Source organism: Phaseolus vulgaris, chromosome 11, assembly GCF_000499845.2.
Source record: "Phaseolus vulgaris cultivar G19833 chromosome 11, P. vulgaris v2.0, whole genome shotgun sequence".
In the NCBI taxonomy this organism is placed as follows: Eukaryota; Viridiplantae; Streptophyta; class Magnoliopsida; order Fabales; family Fabaceae; genus Phaseolus; species Phaseolus vulgaris.
In genome coordinates this window covers 52385071-52400117 of record NC_023749.2, presented here as the reverse complement: position 1 = coordinate 52400117, position 15047 = coordinate 52385071, and the positions used below count along the sequence as shown (strand labels likewise).

Below are 15047 nucleotides of genomic sequence, written 5' to 3'. Positions count from 1 at the left end.
GTGGGAAAGAAAAGCCAGGACGTTTTGTTTTCGGAAAACAAGTTTTGTTCACTCTCGGTTTGGGACTTACTACGCCTTACTCCTTGGGTATTTTGGTCTGAAATATTTACCGGACATTCGTCGTTGTGTCTACTGAGCTTTGGCTGAGATTTCAGCCCCAAATTCGTCCCACAGGATTTGCAATAAATTTTTTATTCATCACTGCTAGGGCCGAAAGGAAGGTTCGTTTGTGTGTGAAACTGTTTGATTTTTTTCATTTGTGAATACTCATCCGTTTGACCTGAAATTTTTCGCGTTTTGTCCCAAATTTAGTCGAGATTCTTACGTGGAATTACAGGAAAAAACAATTTCGGGAGAATTTTTCATAAATTTTATTGAAAACCAAGGCTATCCTCTACCGAAACTTGTGAAATTTTGCCATACTTTCGGCAATTTTATTCTGGATCCGTATTGCGGTGAGAAAAATTCACGCAAGTACTTTCATATGTTGTTTGCACCCAGGTAAGGAGGCACGTCCATAAACAGATCTAAAAAAGAAGATACGGGGAAGAAAAGCCAGGACGTTTTGTTTTCGGAAAACCAGTTTTGTTCACTCTCAGTCTGGGACTTACTACGCCTTACTCCTTGGGTATTTTGGTCTGAAATCTTTACCGGACATTCGTCGTTGTGTCTACTGAGCTTTGGTTGAGATTTGAGCACCAAATTCGTCCCACGGGATTTACAATAAATTTTTTATTCACCACTGCCAGGGCCGAAAGGAAGGTTCGTTTGTGTGTGAAACTGTTTGATTTTTTTCGTGAGTGAATACTCATCCGTTTTTTACTGAAATTTGTCGCGTTTTGTCCCAAATTCAGTCGAGATTCTTACGTGGAATTTAAGGAAAAAACAATTTCAGGAGAATTTTTCATATATTTTATTGAAAACCAAGGCTACCGAAACTTGTGAAATTTCGCCCTACTTTCGGCAATTTTATTCTGGGCCCGTATTGCGTTGAGAAAAATTCACGCAAGTACTTTCATATGTTGTTTGCACCCAGGTAAGGAGGCACGTCCATAAACAGATCACAAAAAGAAGATCCGGGGAAGAAAAGCCAGGACGTTTTGTTTTCGGAACACCAGTTTTGTTCACTCTCGTTCTGGGACTTACTACGCCTTACTCCTTGGCTGTTTTGGTCTGAAATCTTTACCGGAAATTGATCGTTGTGTATACTGAGTTTTGGCTGAGATTTGAGGCCCAAATTCGTCCCATAAAATATGCAATAAATTTTTTATTCATCACTGCCAGCGCCGAAAGGAAGTTTCGTTTTTGTGTGAACCTGTTTGATTATTTTTAGTGGGTAAATACTCATCTGTTTCACATCAAATTTGTCGCGTTTTGTCCCAAATTCAGTCGACATTCTTTCGTGAAATCTCAGGAAAAAACTATTTCGGGTGAATTTTTCATAAATTTTATTGAAAATAAGGCTATCCTCTACCAAAACTTGTGATATTTCGCCCTACTTTCGGCAATTTTAATCTGGTTCCGTATGACGTTGAAAAAAATTCAAATAAGTACTTTCATATATTGTTTACACCCAGGTAAGGAAGCACGTCCATAAACAGATCACAAAAAGAAGATACGGGGAAGAAAAGCCAGGACGTTTTGTTCTCGGAAAATCAGTTTTGTTCACTCTCAGTCTGAGACTTACTACGCCTTACTCCTTGGGTATTTTGGTCTGAAATCTTTACCGGACATTCGTCGTTGTGTCTACTGAGTTTTGGCTAAGATTTGAGCCCCAAATTCGTCCCACAAGATTTGCAATAAATTTTTTATTCATCACTGTCAGAGTCGAAAAGAAGGTTCGTTTGTGTGTGAAACTGTTCGATTATTTTTCGAGGGTGAATACTCATCCGTTTGACCTGAAATTTGTCGCGTATTGTCCCAAATTCAATCGAGATTCTTACGTGAAATTTCAGCATAAAACTATTTCCGTATAATTTTCATCAATTTTATTGAAAACCAAGGCTATCCTCTACCGAAACTTGTGAAATTTCGCCCTACTTTCGGCAATTTTATTCTGGATTCGTATTGCATTGAAAAAAATCCACCCAAGTACTTTCATATATTGTTTGCACCCAGGTAAGGAGGCACGTCCATAAACAAATCACAAAAAGAAGATACGGGGAAGAAAATCCAGAACGTTTTGTTTTTGGAAAACTAGTTTTGTTCACTCTCGGTCTAGAACTTACTACGCCTTACTCCTTGGGTATTTTGGTCTAAAATCTTTACCGGACATTCGTCGTTGTGTCTATTGAGTTTTTTCTGAGATTTGAGCCCCAAATTCGTCCCACAAGATTTCCAATAAATTTTTTATTCATCACTGTCAGGGTCGAAAGGAAGGTTCGTTTGTGTGTGAAACTGTTTGATTTTTTTTCTTTGGTGAATACTCATCCGTTTGACCTGAAATTTGTCGCGTTTTGTCCCAAATTTAGTCGAGATTCTTACGTGGAAATTCAGGAAAAAAATTATTTCGAAAGAATTTTTCTTAAATTTTATTGAAAACAAAGGCTATCCTCTACCGAAACTTGTAAAATTCGCCCTACTTTCGGCAATTTTATTTTGGGTTCGTATTGCGTTGAAAAAAATTCACACAAGTACTTTCATATGTTGTTTGCACCCAGGTAAGGAGGCACGTCCATAAAAAGATCACAAAAAGAAGATGCGGGAAAGAAAAACCAGGACGTTTTGTTTTCGGTAAACCAGTTTTGTTCACTCTCGGTATGGGACTTACTACACCTTACTCCTTGGCTATTTTGGTCTGAAATCTTTACCGGACATTCTTCGTTGTGTCTACTGAGTTTTTGCTGAGATTTGAGTCCCAAATTCATCCCACAGGATTTGCAATAAATATTTTATTCATCACTGCCAGGGTCGAAAGGAACGTTAGTTTGTGTGTGAAACTGTTTGATTTTTTTTCGTGGGTGAATACTCATCCGTTTGACCTAAAATTTCTCGCATTTTGTCCCAAATTCAGTCAAGATTCTTTCATGGAATTGCAGGAAAAAACTATTTCGGGAGAATTTTTCATAAATATTATTGAAAACAAAGGCGATAAACTTGTAAAATTTCGCCCTACTTTTTTCATTTTTTTTCTGGGTCCGTATTGCGCTGGAAAAATTCACACAAGTACTTTCATATGTTGTATGCACCCAGGTAAGGAGGCAGGTCCATTAACAAATCACAAAAAATAAAGATACGGGATAGAAAATTCAGGATGTTTTGTTTTCGGAAAACCAGTTTTGTTCACTCTCGGTGTGGGACTTACTAAGCCTTACTCCTTGGGTATTTTGGTCTGAAATTTTTACCTGACATTGGTTATTCTGTCTATTGAGTTTTCGCTGAGATATGAGCCCCAAATTCATCCCACAAGATTCGCAATAAGTTTTTTATTTATCACTACCAGGGCTGAAAGTAAGATTTGTTTGTGTGTGAAACTTTTTTATTTTTTTTCTAGGTGAATACTTATTCGTTTGACATGAAATTTGTCACATTTTGTCCCAAATTCAGTAGAGATTCTTTCGTGGAATTTCAGGAAAAAACTACTTCAAGAGAATTTTTTCAGAAATTTTATGCAAAGCAAGGCTATCCTCTACGAAAACTTGTAAAATTTCGCCCAACTTTCTGCAAAAAAAAATTTGGGTCCGTATTGGAAAAATTCTCACAAGTACTTTCATATGTTGTTTGCACCCAGGTAAGGAGGCACGTCCATAAACAAATCACACAAAAAAATACGGGGTAGGAAAGTCAGGGCGTTTTGGTTTTGGAAGACCAGTTGTGTTCACTCTCGGTGTGGGACTTACTACACCTTACTCCTTGAGTATTTTGGTCTGAAATTTTTACCAGACATTGGTCATTGTATCTATTGAGTTTTGGCTTAGATCTGAGCCCCAGATTCGTCCCACAATATTCGCAATCAATTTTTTATTTATCACTATCAAGACTGAAAGGAATGTTCGTTTGTGTGTGAACTTCTTTGATTTTTTTCCTAGGTTAATACTCTTCCATTTGACCTAAAATTTGTCGCGTTTTGTCCCAAATTTAATCGAGTTTCGTACGTGGAAGATCAGAAAAAAACTATTTTGGGTGAATTTTTTAGAAATTTTGTGAAAAACTAAGTTATCCTCTACCAAAACTTATAAAATTCCGTCCTATTTTATGTAATTTTTTTCTGGGTTCTTATTGCGCTGGAGAAATTAAAACTAGAGGAACCCAAATTATGGATAAAAAAATTATGGGGCTAAAATTATAATTTTTAACAATTTTACTTTGGACTTTTGTCTCATTTTGATTGTACGATTTATCCATTAAAAAAACGTTTCTTTGGTCGATCTCATGAACGAAAAAGGATTTGACGAATTACCCAAATTCTTTAAAAGGAAAACTTGGAACCCAAAACAAAATTGTAGATTATTTTTTTTTCCTCTCGGGCCCTTGTGATCTCATAAAAATACATAAAAATAAAATTCAGAGTGTGGAGATTATTTTCATTCATTTCAGTGTTACTCATCATCAAATAAGAACAACAAATCAGTTACAGCACATTAATTAAACAACTTTGGGAATTTACCACTTTGTTCCGATGGACCAATTTTGTAATACAAGATTATATTCACCTTCCACATTATTAAATCAAGCTTCCAACTAAAATGATTGCATGAGAGTGTTTCTTTATATCAACAGCTTTGAAGTTTCTTTGGAGTAGTTCTTTGTAAACATACCAGTCTTCTGTCTTATTCTACATTTTATTCTTGGATAGAATAGAGTCATGTGATCCAAGAATTCAAGAGTTTTGAAACTGGGATTTGTAGATGTCATACCCAGAAGTGTCTGGAGTTACAGGACACAATCTAACAGAGAATGAATATGACACAGGAGGAATCAAATAATGATTGTGGACACATGGCGACCAACTATCATCTCCACCTAATCCCATATGCTTGTGATCCAGATGAACCTGAAATACCATAAAACATCCAAGATGAGAAATTCAATAGTAATATCAAGGGTAAAATATATATAATTTATTGTATCTTGCATGTATACATATCTTATATATTTAAGTATATGTTATTTTTTAACGTTTATGAATCTTACGATTTATGATAGGAAACGATTCACAATTCAGAATATCAGCTCTCTGATACACTACTTCAGAATATCAGCTCTCTGATACACTACTTGTATCTCGATTCAAATGTTTTAGGTCCTTCAAGATTTGGTGGAAGTTTATTTTAGTCCCTACAGCTTAAAATCAGTGGTTTTGGTTCTATTTCTTTTTTTTTTCTGAAAAAGGAAAACTTATATGTTACTGTGAAAAAAGAGACCTGTGCACAAGATGTGCCAAAATCTCAGAGATTGCCTTATACGTCATTTTGCCTGGACCAGAGAAGGAATCCACCACATTTTAGAGATTTAAGGACCAATATAAATTTTACCAAATGTTCACCGACAAAACATTTTACCCTGGTTAATAAGTGAACTTTAAACCTAACTTAATAACATGATAAAACCGGCTTATAAGGTGAGGTTTGTACCACTTATATACTATAAAATGTCTTAATCTATAGTCGATGTGGGATCTCCAACACACCCCTCACGCCGAGGCTACCAACTTGTGCGTGAGACTATATATTATGGCTGGTCCGATTACGGCTCGATAGCAGATGACCTAATAAGCTCAACAAACAATCGGTAGGATAGACTCAAAATGGTTTTGATACCATGTTAAGAAGTGTTCACCCTAATAATAGTTTCTATGAAAGTTGGGATAATATATAAAAAATGGTCATATTTCCATCTCAGTAGAATACTACATGTCACCATAGCCGGTAACAGTCAAAACAACTAATTGTACATGAAGAAATTCAGGTCACAAAGAACAGACACAACCACAATGCACTCACATGCAGCACAAATAAATATTACATTTCGTATAGTTGCAAAAGTGTCACCACTAACACAAATTTCGGAAAACATTGAACCCCAGTTTTCTGCTTGACATCTAAACATTAACACACCACATTTACACCATAAACTATAGCCTTATTCTAATTTGCTCCCTGAACAGTCATCACCATATATTGATGGATTCAAGCGCATTTTACCATTTCAAAAACAGTGGAAGAAAAATGTACAGAAATATTGATGCAAGATATAAATACCTCAATGCTATCTCCTTCAATGAGCTCTTCATTGTGTGTGGCACGGGCAAGTTCTGAGGTGCTATAGTAGCTTGCACTCATTTGCATGGGTGGAGAGCTACCATACCTAGAAGCATATATTCCAAAACCATTTTTGTTTCTGAATGTTGCCCACCTAACATCTGCCCTGCCAGAAGATTCCCCAGGAAAAATATAAGGAACATGCAACTCACCAACATTATGTTCATAGACTGCAACTTGGGCTGCAGCTTTTCGATCCGGATAACACTCAAATGGTCCTCTTCCATACCAAGTGACTAGATCCAATGATTTTTCCAAATTTAACTCAACTCCCACGCGTGGTAAAGGAGGGAGATCAGGATTTGGCTTCACTTGGCATTCTATAATAATATCCCCAGAAGCATAAATTGTATATGTCACTTCTGTAGTATATAGAACCTTTGACTTGTCTTGGTTAGAGAGAGAACCCTCTGCACCCTTTGTAACACCAAGAAAAACCACCAATATTCTAACCGAGTTTTCGGTAATATTTTGCACAGAACAGCTCTCAGCAATAAAGTGGAGGCAGTCCATTCCGGCAGCTTTCCACCTGGTCAAATAACTGGCTTCCTCTCCTCCTTTATCATTATCTATAGGAGCTCGCCAGAAACATGGGAGGATGCCCTTTTTCAAAATATGTACTCCTTTGACCTAGCATTATCATCATCATAATAATAGCTGTAAAGTCATACAAAAATTTGAAGAGGCATCATAAAACTTCTATTGACTAGGAAACTTAAATCATAAATGTTCCAAAAACTATGACATGTTTTACTCTTCAAACATTTCAAAACAAGTTCCAATTTAATCAGGCATTCAATGAAACAATGATAAATTCAAAATTCAGATTTACCTTCCAGCTTTCAACTAAACCTGTTTTAGTATTCAATGTCAAATCCCAAACATCTTGCTGTTTGACTATGATTGTATCTCCTAGTGTTTCAGCAACCAGAGTGCCACTACTAATATCAATAGCCTGAATACAACAACCATTCATGAAAGAGAAAGATTCAATTTAAGCAATAACAACATATAGTATAACTACTAAACCTCATTACTTGGCCCTAACAAGAGGTATGACTTGGTTCTAAAATAAATCGAAACGTCATAAAATTACATGCGGAAGAATGCTTCTCCTGGCTGGCAATTGAACTTGAGCAGATGAAACAATATGACCAGCTTCAACCCAACGTGTGGAGTCCAAAAGTTTAAACGTTAAAGTTAGGAATAGTTCTTCTTCTGATGATGAAGCCCATAGAGAATACCATGGACCTGATTCCCAATCAACAGCATAACTACTCTGGGGCTTTATAGGGGCAAGGTCCAAAGTACCAGATCCAAGGTTATATCCATTTGCAGAAATATACCAGCTGGACTCCAATCCTTCAGTTGTTTGAAAAAAATGAGTATTTTTTATCTGCAAAATAAAAAACAAAACAAAAATTATCAAGACAAATTTGACTAGAGAAACATAAAATACAGATAAACTATGAGTACCTCCAATTTCCCTTCATTTAAAGCCACCTTGATTGGCTGGTACAAGTACTTAACCTCTGAAACAAAAGGCATATTCATGAAGCATGACTAATGATGTAAACAGAAGAACGAATTGTTACTCCTACAAGGTTGTGTGTGCAATAATGAGACAATCTGTCAGTTTACCATGTAAAACCGGATGAGGAGTTCGATCAGGAAATGTGAGCCCATTCAAACAGAAATTCAAATCATTGGGAACATCCCCGAATTCACCTCCATATGCCCAATGTTTTGTACCATCTTCATAAACTTTAACCAGCGCCTAAAGCAAAGCACAAAATTGAGAGAATTAAGACCATGTAAAATAAAGTTGATCCTTCATCAACTTGGTTACTATATTGAAGAACCACTCACCTGATCAACCCAATCCCAAATAAAGCCTCCTTGGAGTCCAAATGTGTTGTCAATTGCTTCCCAATATGTATGAAGATTTCCATTACTGTTTCCCATTGCATGTGAATATCTGTCATTTTTTCGGTCAGCAACAAAAGGAAGATTTTAAATATGTGAAAAACAAATGGTACCAGCAGTAACAAAGATACAGAGAGGAAATGCACCAATGTTATCTTAGATTTATATCACTAAGAGATATAGATATTACATAACCGGGTGAGAAAGTTATGTGCAAGAAAAAGACCCTACTACCTAGTAGGCCATTTCTTTTGGACATAACAAATAAAAATCGATATAATTATCTATAACTGAAAACAAAGTCATACTATGTTGTTGATGCAAAAATATGAAATCATACTCGCATAGTATCAGAGGACGTGTTTCAGTTGGATCATTGGCTATTTTCACCATATCCCAAACACGCATATACATAGGACACACAATATCAGTGCATGGAGTCCTAGATCCACCTCCTTCATAATGTAATACCCGCGATGAATCTCGTCCACGAATCCAACCTGGTGCATTGACAAAAAGAAAAAAGAATTAGCCAGCAATCTTTCAAATAAAATGTAACAGCAGAATAAAAAAAAAGTTACTTCAAATATGTATATGCTAACTGTAAGTGAACCCAAGTGCACTATATACCAGCTAAAGCGAAATGATTTGTTCCGAATCCAGATTCATTCCCTAATGACCACGAGATAATGCATGTGTGATTTTTATCTCTCTCAACCATGCCAATCACACGATCCAGCATTGCAGATGCCCACATTGGTTCCAAAGTAGGATGCTTGAGATGTTTAGAATAGTCAAAACCATGCGTCTCGATATTGGCTTCATCTATCATGTACATGCCAAACAGATCACATAGCTCATACCAACGTGGATGTTGGGGATAATGGCTGTTCCTCACAGCGTTAATATTATTTTGCTTCATCAATACCAAATCCTGTAAGCACAGCAATTATTACTAATTAGTGTCTGAAAAAATACGGCATTTGGCCGTCAAATAAATGAACGGTACTGACAATTTTATTGAAGGGCAAAAAAAGATTAGCAGTACCTTGATCATGCAGGATTCTATGTTTGCCTTCCCCACTTGAGGATGATGCTCATGCCTGTTCACACCTCTAATTACAACAGCATGTCCATTAACAAGCAGTTGTTTGTGGGCTTTAGATACTTTTCTAAATCCTACTGGACATGATTCACAGTCAACAACACGACCAGATTGGTCTTTCAAGACAACAACTAGAGTATAGAGGTATGGCTGTGAAAAGGCAAAGAAAAATTATACATGAAAACGACATAGGTAGAAGATCAATAACAAAAAAATATCATTTGAAGCTTTAAGAGAATCAAAATATGTCAAAAGCTTTCAATCACAAAGACAGGTCTTGTCTTGATAAATCATCATAAAACCTTTTCATAGGAGTTTAAGAAACTCCATTCAAAAACTTTATCTGTCTATCACTCAATGGCTATGAAAACAAAAATATGCCGTAGATAAAAAAGTGAATGAGAGAAGGTAACGAGACAAGAAACTCAGGAGGCATTTGCAGTATTACAGTTGTGGGTAATCACTTGACAAAAAATCTTAATAACTACTTCAACATTATTTTTCAATAGTAATGTTATGTAACCATTAGTTTGCTAATCAATGAATAAAATCCACCCAAACACATGAAAAAATATGATTGAAATTTCTTACTTTCTCTGCAGACCAAAGCTTTGGTGATTGCAGTTTCCCCGTAAGCACGTAGCCATGAAACCCTAATGTCGGTGATGGTGTACTTGATGGTTGGAGCTTTATGTCTGCCACATTAGATGAAAGGAGATCAGCAATGCCCTCAGAGGTGTACCAGCTTCCAGAATCAAACAATGTAGCTTCTATAGAGTAGTCTGTGAGAACATTATCCTTGGATGTCTCTTTTAATCTATCTATTTTTACTTCAACCTGGATTATGCATGAAGTTGATATTATATCCCAAATAACAATAACACAAATAAAATAAAAAGTGCTGTTGTAATATCAGTGATACAATGGGGCAATGATGGTAGAATAAAGAAAACAATGGTAAAATTTACTGTGAAGAAATACAGAACATCAATTCATTTATAAATTTAGAAACTGCATTTCACTTTTACAAACTCAACAACAAAATAATAGAGACTTCAATATAATCAGATTTTGGTAAAATCCTCCACAAGACCGGTTACGGATGCATAATAGAATTATGACATGAAAAATAACAATAATTTAACAATGTATTTACACTTACCAGTATATCTGCATAAGAAAAATCTTCAGCGAGATTTGATTTGAAAAAATAGTCAGTAACAAAGACCTACACACAAAATATTTTGAAAGACATTAGCATCAAGCATGAAAAAAATAGTCAAATGGCTGAAAATTTGGACAAGCTATATTCAATAAAAAAAACTAGATATAAATATACATGTATATAATTCTCAAAGTTGAATTCTCTAGGTTATTTAAATGATAAATTAGGTGCATTTATGATATAATCTAACTATTAATTTATTCTACTAGAGATTATATAACCTAACGCTAATAAAAAATGACAGCATCTGTTAGGAACCAAGAACTGAAAACAGAAAGAAAAGAATGACTTTCATTCAATAGAATGAAAAGAACAAGAAATAGGAGAGCACTCTATCCTCCTAGGGTTTCCCCTTCACAAAGAGCAATTGCTCAAACTACAAAATTAACATCCTTCTTCCCCTATTTATATATGACTAACACCTCAAGTAAATAACTCATTAACATTCTAACTATCTTAACTAATTTCTCTTTTCCTTGTATCCTTCCTAACAGCATCACACTTTGACTATCATATGTAAAAAATAAACATTACTGACTTCCTTTTTAACCTATATACACTAACTTAATTATAATAAGAACACATCATAAATGATATCAAACACTAGTAGGTGAGGAGAAATTTAGTGAAAACAAACCTCTGGCTTTGACATAAGAAGAACATCACGGTGGATGCCGGATAACCGCCATTGGTCCTGGTCCTCAAGGTAAGAGCCATCACTCCATCTATACACTTGAACAGCTAGAACATTCTTAAGATCTGAACCACATGGATGACAAAAATCAGTGATTTCGAACTCTGCAGGTAGTCTGCTGTCTTGGCTGTCCTTGCAAAATAGAAACAAGAGTTGAGTAATGCCAAAGCTTCATTTATATTACCTTTGGTATTCTTAAATATTATGTAATAAGACACTCCACTCCATATCCATTAAAAAACAGGCCTAAGCCTTTTCATTTTAGCATGAACACACTACTAAATTTCAGATGTCCAGCTATGGATTTGCAATAGAAAAGACAAGATAGTAAATGAATATCTAATCATTAGATGACAAGTGTTTTATTCATAGCCAAAGACCACGGTTACCAATGTATTATCTATTTCATAGCATACCTTCTCCCTGGCTTGCATTGCTTTGAACATTTGATCATCTATACCTTTTTACCCCCACCCCCTCTCCCTCCTCACATCATATATGCTAGAGTTAAAAATACAAAAGAAAAATACTAACCAGCAAGTACGTAATCATGTTCAAGAGTGTATGATCCGAATATCAGAGAGAGAGAGAGATACCTATATCCAACAGGATGCCCATTTATCCAAGCACAAAAGGCAGAATCAACTGCTTCAAAATGCAACAAAATTCTTCTACCTACAAAAAAACCAATCAATGTTCCAAAGAAATAAGCATTCTAAACTAAAAAAAATAGCATGTACTGGTGGAGATCTAAAACCAATGGGAAAGCACTATATACTTCACAAAAACAGTATTATATAATGCTTTCGTAATTACATTTGAAGTACAATGCAGCGACATAAACTGAATGAAAACAAGGGAATGGCAACACCAAATTCCTCAATAGTGTATGTCAATCCACAAAACAAAAGAAAAAACAGCATAAGGAAATTCAGCAAGTCATACCCTCCCATTCTTTAGGAATTTGGAAGTATGTTCTGTAACAGCCAGTAGGATTTTCCATTGGAATGAAAGGAGGATCTACAGGAAATGGATACACCACGTTTGTATATATAGGAATGTCAAATCCGTGTAACTGCCAATTCGAAGGAACTGTCCAATTTTGACAAAACATAATTAAACATTGATTAAGATATCAGCACTGACTAAGAACAGAAAATGACAAAAACCAATTCATCATCAAAGCAAAATAACAGCATTCACCACTACAACAAACTCTATTGTAAAGCAAAATTTAGAGAACATGGTGAAGAAATTAAGCATACATAGTGAGGAAATAATACACAGTGAATGCAAAGGCGTTTCACAAATAACATAAGCACTTACCAGGCAAATTTTTCCACTCTGAATCATGGAACTCAGTTTCATAAAAATTAGTAGGGACATTGCTGGGCCTGTCAGCGATGAAGAATTTCCAATATCCAGACAAGGACTTAACAAAAGGCAAATCTTTGACCCAAAATGCAGCACAATCAAGAGACCCCTGAACAGCATCATCATTCCAAACAGCAGACTGGGAAACCAAAAAATCCACTTTGTTCCGTTGATACCAATATTTGAGAGATCCTACACACATCACAAAATTCCAGATTCCCATAACAAAACCAAAATAGAAGGAAATCCATAACAACGTAAACTCATACAAAACCTTTACAATTTTTTGGCGGTAAGCATCTACTGAAAAACTACAGTGACTGATTTGAACTTCTTTCGTGTGCAATGAACTATTGATTAAATCACAACACTTAATATGAGAAGCCAGCATTATATACCCGTACATAATTTACTTAAAACATTTCATCCAATAAAAAATATAATAGATAAACTCTTTATGAACACAATAATAGAACAAATTAAAAAAAATGGCAATTTTCTCTCAAATAGCCTAAAAAATGAACTTTTAGAATATACAATCCTCGCCTCATTTTCCCAAATCATTTCATTCAGCTGAACGTTACAGCCATTTATCAACCCCCCAATGGAAATTAGAATAGAAAACTCTCATGAATGGAATAACATCTTCAAAAGGGCAACTAAAAAATACGAACTTTCAGAATACAACCAATGTTTTTCCATCTATCTAACAAACCCAAAACATGAAATGAATCCATTTTCGCGTAGAATCCATCCCAGTAAACGAAATGGAAAAAATTTGTTGATGAGAGCGAGACCTTCTAGAGAGTCATGGCAGTGCAAGGTGACATGAGGGTCCCTTTTCCTCCACTTGATGAAAGAAGGATCTTCCCACACTTTGTAACCATTTTGTTGAGTGAGGCTAAGAGGTCCAACAACAACCAAAGAAGAAGAAGCCATCAACACAATTCACAAATTTCTTTGAACTATTGTGGCCAAAGCCAATGGAGTTATGGTGGCAAGTGATGATGATCTGAGGAGTGATTCTTATTGGAGTGGAAACTCGGAATTTGTGTGGATTATTTCCATGAATTTATTTCAAAAAAAAGACATTTGTAAATGTTCAATATATATGCACTTTCAATAATGTAATAGTTTCTTATATTTTTGGTTAATAAAAAAGACTAGTGATATAATTATAAACTTCAAGACATTTTTTTTTTGCAAAATTCAATAACATAATGATGTCATGTTAAATGATAATTCACATTAAATAAAAATAGGAAAAAGATTATATACTTAAAAATAGATTTTAAGTTTTGTACTAATTTAATTGATAAGTTTAAAAATTGAACTTTTTTGTTTGTAAGGAAAATAGCACTAACAATATAAATATAATATATAACGGTGTAGCGTAGGTTATTATTATCACTTAAGTCTTTAATTCGGGACTTAAAAGAAGTTGATTTTAGGAGCTTAAACGAAACTCCTATTAAAATTTCAAAAGTTATTTAAGTTTTCTATAGTTTCAGATATTTATATGATGACAAGAAGCAAATTTAATCATTTTTTTAAATGCAAATTCTCTTTTTTAAGTGACTCGTGAATGATTATGACTCATAAATACATATTTTGGTGAAAACTTTGCAAACCCATAAACAAAAATGGGGAAATAGGTGTCTTGACAACGTAAATTTTATGCTCACACCTCATGACAAATCATAGTGTATGACAAGTTTATTGCCTTTTACATCAAGAATGATTTTTTATTCGTTAATCGATTAAAAGTGTTTAATATTGTCTGTTCATAACCATTAAATTTATTAAATTTCTAAGAATCAAATAAATGTAAAAATAAAAATAGGAGAAGTAATAGCTTTACAATTGAGGAATTAAAATTGGAAGGGAAAAATGGCACGTGGATTTATTGAGGAAACAAGTGGATATGGATCCCACATGTTGATAGTGGAGGCACCATGATTGTTGCAGGTTGACCACACCATACAAGGTTTTGGTATTGGTGGCAGCTGGTACATTGAGATGGAGATGGAAATGAGGGAGGAATGAAGACATGGAGAGCAATCTAAAACTCTAAAGCACTAGAGATTAGTTTTCAAAATTGTGCTTTTTTTTAAGATTCATCTAGTACATTTATTTTGTTTTCGAATGGGGTTGTAATTAAGAAAAATATTCGGACACTCCTCGCTCGCTCGGTCTACACTTTACTCATTTCTCTCTAAGAGACTTCTACTACTCTCGCTCTCTCACTTCTCCTTCTCGCTAGTTCCGAATTCGGATGGTACCTACAAAAGGTATTCCGACGCTCAAGTTAAACTTTGATTCTCAACACTCAGTATTTAGGATTAGATTATTGTGTTCTTGATCCTTTGGGATCCGTGTTTATTTATATAATTATTGTGGGTCCATTGTCGTTAATGGACCTAATAAAAAAAGATTAACAAGAGTTTGGTCATTAATCACTTT

At 35.0% G+C, this 15047-nt stretch overlaps 1 protein-coding gene across 1 annotated transcript; it reads right to left on the bottom strand.

Moving 5' to 3' along the window:
- Positions 1-4502: 4502 nt before the first annotated feature.
- Positions 4503-13708, bottom strand: LOC137818199 (uncharacterized). Its single transcript, XM_068621477.1, has 17 exons — positions 13382-13708; positions 12537-12776; positions 12156-12302; positions 11807-11885; positions 11154-11337; positions 10454-10519; positions 9883-10128; positions 9235-9441; positions 8817-9120; positions 8527-8686; positions 8130-8238; positions 7902-8037; positions 7737-7792; positions 7357-7656; positions 7093-7215; positions 6201-6890; positions 4503-4993 (listed from the first exon to the last, which is right to left on the bottom strand). Exons 1-17 carry the CDS (start codon positions 13521-13523, stop codon positions 4820-4822), a joined length of 3363 nt encoding a protein of 1120 aa, XP_068477578.1. The 5' UTR covers positions 13524-13708; the 3' UTR covers positions 4503-4819.
- Between the last annotated feature and the right edge of the window lie 1339 nt (positions 13709-15047).

Bases quoted from the DNA above. Each gene is read 5' to 3' on its own strand.
- LOC137818199 (XM_068621477.1), bottom strand. From the start codon at position 13,523: ATGGCTTCTTCTTCTTTGGTTGTTGTTGGACCTCTTAGCCTCACTCAA. The intron at 9,121-9,234 runs GTACTGCTAATC...CTGTGCTTACAG, and splicing joins TAGAATCCTGCATGATCAAG to GATTTGGTATTGATGAAGCA. The intron at 4,994-6,200 runs GTATTTATATCT...ATGGTATTTCAG, and splicing joins TTGAAGGAGATAGCATTGAG to GTTCATCTGGATCACAAGCA.